At 49.1% G+C, this 13,636-nt stretch overlaps 1 protein-coding gene across 6 annotated transcripts in view; it reads right to left on the bottom strand.

The window, feature by feature from the left end:
- LOC135530280 (sodium-independent sulfate anion transporter-like) overlaps positions 1-13,636 on the bottom strand; it is a 30,948-nt gene that overhangs the window by 6,483 nt on the left and 10,829 nt on the right. For 3 of the 6 annotated variants that reach the window (XM_064958630.1, XM_064958629.1, XM_064958631.1), the window contains exons 4-16: positions 13,514-13,622; positions 10,292-10,484; positions 10,060-10,145; positions 9,886-9,965; positions 8,637-8,779; positions 8,388-8,566; positions 7,906-7,978; positions 6,802-6,913; positions 6,415-6,470; positions 3,519-3,659; positions 3,205-3,332; positions 2,743-2,842; positions 2,015-2,174 (exon numbers count right to left, since the gene is read on the bottom strand). In XM_064958630.1, coding sequence (XP_064814702.1) covers positions 2,015-2,174; positions 2,743-2,842; positions 3,205-3,332; positions 3,519-3,659; positions 6,415-6,470; positions 6,802-6,913; positions 7,906-7,978; positions 8,388-8,566; positions 8,637-8,779; positions 9,886-9,965; positions 10,060-10,145; positions 10,292-10,484; positions 13,514-13,622 — 1,560 coding nt within the window. Of the gene's footprint in view, positions 1-2,014; positions 2,175-2,742; positions 2,843-3,204; positions 3,333-3,518; positions 3,660-6,414; positions 6,471-6,801; positions 6,914-7,905; positions 7,979-8,387; positions 8,567-8,636; positions 8,780-9,885; positions 9,966-10,059; positions 10,146-10,291; positions 10,485-13,513; positions 13,623-13,636 lie in introns of those variants that run through there. The other 3 variants (XM_064958633.1, XM_064958632.1, XM_064958634.1) reach the window with 3 other exon arrangements.

Raw genomic sequence — 13,636 nt, 5'->3', positions numbered from 1 at the left:
GTACCTGCAGACCAGAACACACCCAGTCAGTCAGTACCTGTAGACCAGAACACACCCAGTCAGTCAGTACCTGCAGACCAGAACACATCCAGTCAGTCAGTACCTGTAGACCAGAACACACCCAGTCAGTCAGTACCTGCAGACCAGAACACACCCAGTCAGTCAGTACCTGTAGACCAGAACACACCCAGTCAGTCAGTACCTGCAGGCCAGAACACACCCAGTCAGTCAGTACCTGTAGACCAGAACACACCCAGTCAGTCAGTACCTGCAGACCAGAACACACCCAGTCAGTCAGTACCTGTAGACCAGAACACACCCAGTCAGTCAGTACCTGCAGACCACCCAGTCAGTCAGTACCTGCAGACCAGAACACACCCAGTCAGTCAGTACCTGCAGACCAGAACACACCCAGTCAGTCAGTACCTGCAGACCACCCAGTCAGTCAGTACCTGCAGACCACCCAGCCAGTCAGTACCTGCAGACCAGAACACATCCAGTCAGTCAGTACCTGCAGACCAGAACACACCCAGTCAGTCAGTACCTGCAGACCACCCAGCCAGTCAGTACCTGCAGACCAGAACACACCTAGTCAGTCAGTACCTGCAGACCAGAACACACCCAGTCAGTCAGTACCTGCAGACCAGAACACACCCAGTCAGTCAGTACCTGCAGACCAGAACACACCCAGTCAGTCAGTACCTGTAGACCAGAACACACCCAGTCAGTCAGTACCTGCAGACCACCCAGTCAGTCAGAACCTGCAGACCAGAACACACCCAGTCAGTCAGTACCTGCAGACCAGAACACACCCAGTCAGTCAGTACCTGCAGACCAGAACACACCCAGTCAGTCAGTACCTGCAGACCAGAACACACCCAGTCAGTCAGTACCTGCAGGCCAGAACACACCCAGTCAGTCAGAACCTGCAGGCCAGAACACACCCAGTCAGTCAGAACCTGCAGACCAGAACACACCCAGTCAGTCAGTACCTGCAGACCAGAACACACCCAGTCAGTCAGTACCTGCAGACCAGAACACACCCAGTCAGTCAGTACCTGCAGACCAGAACACACCCAGTCAGTCAGTACCTGCAGACCACCCAGTCAGTCAGTACCTGCAGACCAGAACACACCCAGTCAGTCAGTACCTGCAGACCAGAACACACCCAGTCAGTCAGTACCTGCAGACCAGAACACACCCAGTCAGTCAGTACCTGCAGACCAGAACACACCCAGTCAGTCAGTACCTGCAGACCAGAACACACCCAGTCAGTCAGTACCTGCAGACCAGAACACACCCAGTCAGTCAGTACCTGTAGACCAGAACACACCCAGTCAGTCAGTACCTGCAGACCAGAACACACCCAGTCAGTCAGTACCTGCAGACCAGAACACACCCAGTCAGTCAGTACCTGCAGACCAGAACACACCCAGCCAGTCAGTACCTGCAGACCAGAACACACCCAGTCAGTCAGTACCTGCAGACCAGAACACACCCAGTCAGTCAGTACCTGCAGACCACCCAGTCAGTCAGTACCTGTAGACCAGAACACACCCAGTCAGTACCTGTAGACCAGAACACACCCAGTCAGTACCTGCAGACCACCCAGTCAGTCAGTACCTGTAGACCAGAACACACCCAGTCAGTCAGTACCTGTAGACCAGAACACACCCAGTCAGTCAGTACCTGCAGAACACACCCAGTCAGTCAGTACCTGTAGACCAGAACACACCCAGTCAGTCAGTACCTGCAGACCAGAACACACCCAGTCAGTCAGTACCTGTAGACCAGAACACACCCAGTCAGTCAGTACCTGTAGACCAGAACACACCCAGTCAGTCAGTACCTGCAGACCAGAACACACCCAGTCAGTCAGTACCTGTAGACCAGAACACACCCAGTCAGTCAGTACCTGCAGACCAGAACACACCCAGTCAGTCAGTACCTGCAGACCAGAACACACCCAGTCAGTCAGTACCTGTAGACCAGAACACACCCAGTCAGTCAGTACCTGTAGACCACCCAGTCAGTCAGTACCTGCAGACCAGAGAAGATGAGTCCGACCCCTCGTAGTTTGAACTGCCGCAGCAGGTCCCTGAGCTCCTTGACAACTGTATAGTCTACAGTATTGACATGATGACAGTCCAGGACCACTGACCGAGGAGGAGAGGCTGAGGGAGACAGGGGGGGGGGGGAGAGGACAGGAGGGAGACAGGGGGGGGGGACAGGAGGGAGACAGGGGGGGGGGGGGACAGGAGGGAGGGAGGGAGGGAGGGAGGGAGGGAGGGAGGGAGGGAGGGGGAGAGGACAGGAGGGAGGGAGGGGGGGAGAGGACAGGAGGGAGGGAGGGGGGGGGGGGGACAGGAGGGAGGGAGGGTGGGAGGGAGGGAGGGAGGGGGAGGGAGGGGAAGAGGACAGGAGGGAGGGAGGGGGGGGGGGACAGGAGGGAGACAGGCGGGGGAAGAGGACAGGAGGGAGACGGGGGGGGGGACAGGAGGGAGGGAGGGTGGGAGGGAGGGGAAGAGGACAGGAGGGAGGGAGGGAGGGAGGGAGGGAGGGAGGGGGAGAGGACAGGAGGGAGGGGGGGAAGAGGACAGGAGGGAGGGAGGGGGGGGGACAGGAGGGAGGGAGGGAGGGAGGGGGGGGGAAACGCACAAGAGGAGGAAAGATTAGTCTCCCTAGTCAGACATATTGCCTCCCACATTAACAATGTTCCAGCATTCCAGAATACTCTCTCACCCTGCAGGGCCTGAGTGTATAGGACAGTGTTGAGGTACTCTGTGGAGGGGAAACTGAGGCCACTATCTAACTCCATCACCAAAACACCATGATCACACACCTGTACACACAGAGAGAACACACCTGTTACACACAGAGAACACACACCTGTTACACACAGAGAACACACACACCTATTACACACAGAGAACACACACACCTATTACACACAGAGAACACACACACCTATTACACACAGAGAACACACACCTGTTACACACAGAGAACACACACACTTGAACACAGACACACCTGTTACACACAGACACACCTGTTACACACAGACACACCTGCTACACACAGACACACCTGCTACACACAGACACACCTGCTACACACAGACACACCTGCTACACACAGACACACAGACACACCTGTTACACACAGCCCATAGTATTATGCACACACACACACACACATTACCTTTATGTTGGGCCTGGCTACATTGTAGAGCAGCATGAGTCCAGAAACAACTACACCTCCCACAATGCCGTACTGCACCTCCCAGAAACTCAACAGGAAGGTGATCAGGAACGGCACCAGATCAAGCTCTAACACACAGACACACAGATTTGAAAACACACACACACACACACACACACACACACACAGATTTGAAAACACACACACACACACACCCCCCCACACACACAGATTTGAAAACACACACACAGATTTGAAAACACACACAGATTTGAAATACACTGACACACAAAGATTCAACACAAACTACTCACTGCGTATCCTCCAGAACTGCATGACGACACGGTAGTCGACCAGGGGAGCCACAGCACAGATGATGACTGCTGCCAGAGAGGCTTTAGGGATGTAGTAGAATGCTGGCATCAGGAAGGCCAGGGACAACAGCACTACCACACCTCACCACCAGACAGATACCACACATTAATTACAGTATACTAACTACTACACAATACACTACCACACCTCACCACCAGACAGATACCACACATTAATTACAGTATACTAACTACTACACTACCACACCTCAACACCAGACAGATACCACACATTAATTACAGTATACTAACTACTACACAATACACTACCACACCTCAACACCAGACAGATACCACACATTAATTACAGTATACTAACTACCACACCTCAACACCAGACAGATACCACACATTAATTACAGTATACTAACTACTACACAATACACTACCACACCTCAACACCAGACAGATACCACACATTAATTACAGTATACTAACTACTACACAATACACTACCACACCTCAACACCAGACAGATACCACACATTAATTACAGTATACTAACTACTACACAACCCCACCCCAACACCAGACAGATACCACACATTAATTACAGTATACTAACTACTACACAATACACTACCACACCTCAACACCAGACAGATACCACACATTAATTACAGTATACTAACTACTACACAATACACTACCACACCTCAACACCAGACAGATACCACACATTAATTACAGTATACTAACTACTACACAATACACTACCACACCTCAACACCAGACAGATACCACACATTAATTACAGTATACTAACTACTACACAATACACTACCACACCTCAACACCAGACAGATACCACACATTAATTACAGTATACTAACTACTACACTACCACACCTCAACACCAGACAGATACCACACATTAATTACAGTATACTAACTACCACACCTCACCACCAGACAGATACCACACATTAATTACAGTATACTAACTACTACACAATACACTACCACACCTCAACACCAGACAGATACCACACATTAATTACAGTATACTAACTACTACACTACCACACCTCAACACCAGACAGATACCACACATTAATTACAGTATACTAACTACTACACAATACACTACCACACCTCAACACCAGACAGATACCACACATTAATTACAGTATACTAACTACTACACTACCACACCTCAACACCAGACAGATACCACACATTAATTACAGTATACTAACTACTACACAATACACTACCACACCTCAACACCAGACAGATACCACACATTAATTACAGTATACTAACTACTACACTACCACACCTCAACACCAGACAGATACCACACATTAATTACAGTATACTAACTACTACACTACCACACCTCAACACCAGACAGATACCACACATTAATTACAGTATACTAACTACTACACAATACACTACCACACCTCAACACCAGACAGAAACCACACATTAATTACAGTATACTAACTACTACACAACCCCACCTCAACACCAGACAGATACCACACATTAATTACAGTATACTAACTACTACACAACCCCACCCCAACACCAGACAGACAGATACCACACATTAATTACAGTATACTAACTACTACACAATACACTACCACACCTCAACCCCAGACAGATACCACACATTAATTACAGTATACTAACTACCACACCTCACCACCAGACAGATACCACACATTAATTACAGTATACTAACTACTACACAACCCCACCCCAACACCAGACAGACAGATACCACACATTAATTACAGTATACTAACTACTACACAATACACTACCACACCTCAACACCAGACAGAAACCACACATTAATTACAGTATACTAACTACTACACAATACACTACCACACCTCAACACCAGACAGATACCACACATTAATTACAGTATACTAACTACTACACAATACACTACCACACCTCAACACCAGACAGAAACCACACATTAATTACAGTATACTAACTACTACACTACCACACCTCAACACCAGACAGATACCACACATTAATTACAGTATACTAACTACTACACAACCCCACCTCAACACCAGACAGATACCACACATTAATTACAGTATACTAACTACCACACCTCAACACCAGGGGGCGTCAGACACTACACAATAATTACAAGTATACTGCAGCATTATACAATAAACAACTATACTACAGTACAATACTACAACAACATTGCAGTACAGTACAGAGAGAGAGAAAGATGGATGGATAGGAGAGAGAGAGAGATGGATGGATAGGAGAGAGAGAGATATGGATGGATAGGAGAGAGAGAGATATGGATGGATAGGAGAGAGAGAGATATGGATGGATAGGAGAAAGAGAGAGAGATATGGATGGATAGGAGAGAGAGAGAGATATGGATGGATAGGAGAGAGAGAGAGAGATGGATGGATAGGAGAGAGAGAGAGATGGATGGATAGGAGAGAGAGAGAGAGATGGATGGATAGGAGAGAGAGAGAGATGGATGGATAGGAGAGAGAGAAAGATGGATGGATAGGAGAGAGAGAAAGATGTGGATGGATAGGAGAGAGAGAGAGGTGGATGGATAGGAGAGAGAGAGAGGTGGATGGATAGGAGAGAGAGAGATATGGATGGATAGGAGAGAGATATGGATGGATAGGAGAGAGAGAAAGATATGGATGGATAGGAGAGAGAGAGAGAGGTGGATGGATAGGAGAGAGCGAGAGGTGGATGGATAGGAGAGAGAGAGAGGTGGATGGATAGGAGAGAGAGAGATATGGATGGATAGGAGAGAGAGAGAGATATGGATGGATAGGAGAGAGAGATATGGGAGGGATATTTGTAGTAAATTCTGTCTTACCAGTGACTATGCCTCCGGCTGGTGTACACACCCCTGTCTGGGAGTTCACTGCAGTCCTGAACATGGGCAGATTATACATTAGCGTGTATATAACACAAACACACTACACAGGAAACACACGGACATTAGTGTTGTCAGTATTTTCCATGGCAAAAAAATAAAACACTAAGCAGACTAAACTCCTTTAAAACCTACTTGTGTAACATATTGTGTGGTACAACTTGCAAAATAAACAAATGTGATTCTGGGTGACAACATCAGGCTGTTTGTTTCCAACATTAGGACTGTTTCAAGAGCTTCAGTCTGCTTCATGTTGTGTTTCCTTTGTTTCCTTACTTCCTAGTATCACCATACGGGTGTCATGGCAACACTAATGACCACACACACCTTCCGAAGCTTCCTGTGACCGGATAGGCTGAGACGAAGGATCCCATAATGTTGGTTAGACCAATAGCAAACAGTTCCTGGTTGGCATTGATTCTATAGTCATTCTGACTGGCTGGGGATTCAAATCAAATCAAACTTTATTCAAAGTGCATTTAAACTCACTTAAAAGCAAAGAAGATAGAGAAACAGAATAATTATGCAAGATTTTTGAGATATTCCATCCTCAATGTGACTTCTCTGGTCAAATAAATAACAATAATAAAATAATAATCAACAACACACGTTGGTACAGAAAGAGTGCACCAGTAACATGACACACAGCTCTCTCACACACACACACACAGCTCTCTCACACACACACACAGCTCTCTCACACACACAGCTCTCTCACACACACACACACACAGCTCTCTCACACACACACACACACAGCTCTCTCACACACACACACACAGCTCACACACACACACACAGCTCTCTCACACACACACACACACACAGCTCTCTCACACACACACACACACACAGCTCTCTCACACACACACACACACACAGCTCTCTCACACACACACACACACACAGCTCTCTCACACACACACACACACACACAGCTCTCTCACACACACACACACACAGCTCTCTCACACACACAGCTCTCTCACACACACACACACACACACACAGCTCTCTCACACACACACACACACACACACACACAGCTCTCACACACACACACACACAGCTCTCTCACACACACACACACACACAGCTCTCTCACACACACACACACAGCTCTCTCACACACACACACACACACACACACAGCTCTCTCACACACACACACACACAGCTCTCTCACACACACACACACAGCTCTCTCACACACACACACAGCTCTCTCACACACACACACACAGCTCTCTCACACACACACACACAGCTCTCTCACACACACACACACAGCTCTCTCACACACACACACACAGCTCTCTCACACACACACACAGCTCTCTCACACACACACACAGCTCTCTCACACACACACACAGCTCTCTCACACACACACACAGCTCTCTCACACACACACACACACACAGCTCTCACCGAAGGCTTTGGCGATGGCAATGCTCTCCAGTACTCCCATGAAGGGGATGACAGCCAGCCCTCCTCCAAAATCCTGCCACGGGATTGGTCAGAAGGGGTTTTCAATCACTCATATCTGAGATGTGATTGGACAACGGAGTTCTAATGACTAATTACTGTTCCCTGATTGGCTTAGCATACTGACCAATAGCGACTAGGGACCTTTGCTGTAATAGCTACTTGTTACTTTTCACTGTAACCTAATTGGAAAACACAATACTGTGACAACTCAACACTAACAAATCAATACTGTAATATCATTGGTTCAGCTCACTCTCCCCCTGCTCTCCCCAACGGTGATAACTAAATTACGACACCCACTCTCCAGTGTCAACTCTGTATCCAAATTGGTCCATCCACCTGCCACTCCCCCACCCTGTATCCCTATTGGTCTGTCCCCCTGTCAATCACCAACTCTGTATCCCTATTGGTCTGTCACTCACCTTTATGATCTCTCCGAAGCTGATGCTGGTACCGTTGGGCGTGGTCTCGGAGAGGGGAGGGGCTCTGAACGGCGGCAGGCCCTGGGATGTTTTCCCGGTAATGGTGAAGACCGGTGAGCCAAACGCATTCCATGAGAACGCCACGAAGGACGCCGCCACTACGACCAACGCATTACGCACTGAGGTGGGGAGACACACACATTATACGCTCCCTCTCACACACACACACACACCCCCCCAGGTACTGACCGGTAGCGATGCCCCAGACCAGACTGTGAGCGGCCTTGGTGAGGGGGGCGTCCTGTTCGGACGGGGGTTCCAGGGTTCTCTTCATCCACTGCAACATCACCAGCAGACACAGACACAGCAGACCTAGAACCACGTCTCCTATCCTACACACACACACACACACACACACACATTACAACATTACACACAAATGTTGCAACATTACACACAAATGTTGCAACATTACACACACACACGTTACAACAACATTACACACACAAAAGTGTAGCCTACTGTAGGCCTACTCTACCCGGTCTCAGGTATCCTGTAGAAGGTGTAGACCGGTCCTCTACTCTACCTGGTCTCAGGTATCCTGTAGAAGGTGCAGACCGGTCCTCTACTCTACCTGGTCTCAGGTATCCTGTAGAAGGTGTAGACCGGTCCTCTACTCTACCTGGTCTCAGGTATCCTGTAGAAGGTGTAGACCGGTCCTCTACTCTACCTGGTCTCAGGTATCCTGTAGAAGGTGTAGACCGGTCCTCTACTCTACCTGGTCTCAGGTATCCTGTAGAAGGTGTAGACTAGTCCTCTACTCTACCTGGTCTCAGGTATCCTGTAGAAGGTGTAGACCGGTCCTCTACTCTACCTGGTCTCAGGTATCCTGTAGAAGGTGTAGACTAGTCCTCTACTCTACCTGGTCTCAGGTATCCTGTAGAAGGTGTAGACCGGTCCTCTACTCTACCTGGTCTCAGGTATCCTGTAGAAGGTGTAGACCGGTCCTCTACTCTACCTGGTCTCAGGTATCCTGTAGAAGGTGTAGACCGGTCCTCTACTCTACCTGGTCTCAGGTATCCTGTAGAAGGTGTAGACCGGTCCTCTACTCTACCTGGTCTCAGGTATCCTGTAGAAGGTGTAGACCGGTCCTCTACTCTACCTGGTCTCAGGTATCCTGTAGAAGGTGTAGACCGGTCCTCTACTCTACCTGGTCTCAGGTATCCTGTAGAAGGTGTAGACTAGTCCTCTACTCTACCTGGTCTCAGGTATCCTGTAGAAGGTGTAGACCAGTCCTCTACTCTACCTGGTCTCAGGTATCCTGTAGAAGGTGTAGACCGGTCCTCTACTCTACCTGGTTTCAGGTATCCTGTAGAAGGTGTAGACCGGTCCTCTACTCTACCTGGTCTCAGGTATCCTGTAGAAGGTGTAGACCGGTCCTCTACTCTACCTGGTCTCAGGTATCCTGTAGAAGGTGTAGACCAGTCCTCTACTCTACCTGGTCTCAGGTATCCTGTAGAAGGTGTAGTAGACCTGCAGGAAGAACTCATGAGGTATGTCCTTCAGTCCCAGCACATTCTGGAGACAAAACAACACTGGATTAACACTGTCCTCATACAGGGATGGTGTGTGTATGTGTATGTGTATGTGTGTGTGTGTGTGTCTCTCTCACCTTGACTTGACCGAAGCCTATGGTTACCGCGGCAGCACAGGTGAAGCCTTTGATCACCGGAAATGAGATGAAGTCCAGAAGAAACCCTGAAACCAGAAATTAATCTAGAAATAGAATTTTGAGGATGATCTAGAATCAGAACTATGAGGTTGATCTAGAACCAGAACTATGAGGATGATCTAGAACAAGAACTATGAAGGCAATCTACAACAAACTATTATTTCTCCCCTACCCAAACGTAGTAGAGCCATGGCGGTCTGTATGGCTCCACAGAGCAGGCTGAGGAGGACGGCTCGGACCGGGTCTCCCCCCACGTAGGAGGCACACAGCAGGGACATGATGGCAGTAGGACCCAGGGTTACATCCTTGGAGGTTCCCAGAAACGTATAGATGAACCCACCCATGAAGGCTGAGTATAAGCCGTACTGTAGAGAGGGGGATCATTTGACTTAACAGGAAGTAGAGAGAGAGAGCTGCACTTCCTAACCTCCTGCCAAATGTATGACCATATTAGAGACGCATATTTCCTTCAGATTACACAAACCCACAAAGAATTCGAAAACAAATCCAATTTTGATAAACTCCCATATCTACTGGGTGAAATACCACAGGGTTCCATCACAGTGGCAAGATATGTGACCTGTTGCCACAAGAAAAGGGCAACCAGTGAAGAACAAACACCATTGTAAATACAAACCATATTTATTTATTTTCCATTTTGTACTTTAACTATTTGCACATCGCTACAACACTGTATATAGACATGACATGACATTTGAAATGTCTTCATTATTTTGGAAAATCCATTTCACTTGCTTTGGCAACGTAAACATATGAATCCCATGACAATAAAGCCATTTGAATTGAATTGAGAGGCAGAGAGAGAGAGAGAGAGAGAGAGAGAGAGAGAGAGCGAGAGAGAGCGAGAGAGAGCGAGAGAGACAGAAAGAGACAGAAAGAGACAGAAAGAGACAGAAAGAGACACAGAGAGTGAGAGTGAGACAGAAGAGAGTGAGAGAGAGTGAGACAGAAGTGAGAGAGTGAGAGAGAGCGAGAGAGAGAGAGCGAGAGAGCGAGAGCGAGAGAGCGAGAGCGAGAGAGCGAGAGCGAGAGAGAGAGCGAGAGAGAGAGAGCGAGAGAGAGAGAGCGAGAGAGAGAGAGCGAGAGAGAGAGAGCGAGAGAGAGAGAGAGAGAGAGCGAGAGAGAGAGAGCGAGAGAGAGAGAGCGAGAGAGAGAGAGCGAGAGAGAGAGAGCGAGAGAGAGAGCCAGACAGAGAGCCAGACAGAGAGCCAGACAGAGAGCCAGACAGAGAGCCAGACAGAGAGCCAGACAGAGAGCCAGACAGAGAGCCAGACAGAGAGCCAGACAGAGAGCCAGACAGAGAGCCAGAGAGACAGAGAGACAGAGAGAAACAGAGAGAGAAAGAAACAGAGAGAGAAAGAAACAGAGAGAGAAAGAAACAGAGAGAGAAAGAAACAGAGAGAGAAAGAAACTGAGAGAGAAAGAAACAGAGAGAGAAAGAAACAGAGAGAGAAAGAAACAGAGAGAGACAGAGAGAAAGAGGTCTGGGTAGGAAACAAAAAGAGAGTAGAGGAGAAGTGAGGGGGATTGTAGGAGAAGATGGAGGGAGAAGAGTGTTATGTCAGGTAGCAGGTAAAAGAGTCCCGAGGAAAAGCTGTAGTGTACTAAAACATGAGGACTTGATGACTATGGTCTATAGACACTCTCTAAACTATTCATTCCCCCATAGGGCTCTGGTCAAAAGTAGTGCACTATATAGGACATAGGGTGCCATTTGGGATGCACACTGAGGTCTATAAAGCTATATGATCCATTAACATGTTCAACATTATGCTCAACTATGCTTACTGTGAGGGGTTGGAAAATGTAACAACACTGGTGTGCCAAAAGTTTATTAATACAACACGAGAAACAGCATGTGATCCCTCTGGCGTGAGAGGACTTGTCCCAGAGATATAGCAGGTACTTCTACTACCACTCACCAGTACAGGTAGGCCTATCTATTTAACCCCGACTCCTCCCTCTCACCTGTACAGATAAACCCTGCCCCTGTCCCTGTCCCCTCTCACCTGTACAGATAAACCCTGCCCCTGTCCCCTCCCTCTCACCTGTACAGATAAACCCTGCCCCTGTCCCCTCCCTCTCACCTGTACAGATAAACCCTGCCCCTGTCCCCTCCCTCTCACCTGTACAGATAAACCCTGCCCCTGTCCCCTCCCTCTCACCTGTACAGATAAACCCTGCCCCTGTCCCCTCCCTCTCACCTGTACAGATAAACCCTGCCCCTGTCCCCTCCCTCTCACCTGTACAGATAAACCCTGCCCCGTCCCCTCCCTCTCACTTGTACAGATAAACCCTGCCCCTGTCCCCTCCCTCTCACTTGTACAGATAAACCCTGCCCCTGTCCCCTCCCTCTCACTTGTACAGATAAACCCTGTCCCCTCCCTCTCACCTGTACAGATAAACCCTGCCCCTGTCCCCTCCCTCTCACCTGTACAGATAAACCCTGCCCCTCCATCTCACCTGTACAGATAAACCCTGCCCCTCCCTCTCACCTGTACAGATAAACCCTGTCCCCTCCCTCTCACCTGTACAGATAAACCCTGTCCCCTCCCTCTCACCTGTACAGATAAACCCTGTCCCCTCCCTCTCACCTGTACAGATAAACCCTGTCCCCTCCCTCTCACCTGTACAGATAAACCCTGCCCCTCCATCTCACCTGTACAGATAAACCCTGTCCCCTCCCTCTCACCTGTACAGATAAACCCTGCCCCCTCTCACCTGTACAGATAAACCCTGTCCCCTCCCTCTCACCTGTACAGATAAACCCTGTCCCCTCCCTCTCACCTGTACAGATAAACCCTGTCCCCTCCCTCTCACCTGTACAGATAAACCCTGTCCCCTCCCTCTCACCTGTACAGATAAACCCTGCCCCCTCTCACCTGTACAGATAAACCCTGCGCCTCCATCCCACCTGTACAGATAAACCCTGCCCCTGTCCCCTCTTACCTGTACAGATAAACCCTGCCCCTGTCCCCTCTCACCTGTACAGATAAACCCTACCCCTGTCCCCTCTCACCTGTACAGATAAACCCTGCCCCTGTCCCCTCTCACCTGTACAGATAAACCCTGCCCCTGTCCCCTCTCACCTGTACAGATAAACCCTGCCCCTGTCCCCTCTCACCTGTACAGATAAACCCTGCCCCTGTCCCCTCTCACCTGTACAGATAAACCCTGCCCCTGTCCCCTCTCACCTGTACAGATAAACCCTCACCAAGCCCCTCCCTCTCACCTGTACAGATATACCCTGCCTTCAGCCCCTCCCTCTCACCTGTACAGACAAACCCCCACCCCTGGCTCCTCCCTCTCACCTGTACATACTATGGTCTATAGACAGTCAGGCCTATGAACTGTGATCCATTGGATCTCTCACCTGTACAGGTAGGCCGGCCACCTCAGCATAAGCCAGGGCCTGTGGTACGGTGGTTAGACCCACGGTGAGACCTGCTATCAGGTCCATCTGGAGCCAGCTCAGCCTGTACCTGGAGGTGGAGAA

Source organism: Oncorhynchus masou, unplaced genomic scaffold (genome assembly GCF_036934945.1).
Source record: "Oncorhynchus masou masou isolate Uvic2021 unplaced genomic scaffold, UVic_Omas_1.1 unplaced_scaffold_1313, whole genome shotgun sequence".
Taxonomy (NCBI): Eukaryota; Metazoa; Chordata; class Actinopteri; order Salmoniformes; family Salmonidae; genus Oncorhynchus; species Oncorhynchus masou.
This window is presented reverse-complemented; position numbering and strand designations above follow the sequence as displayed.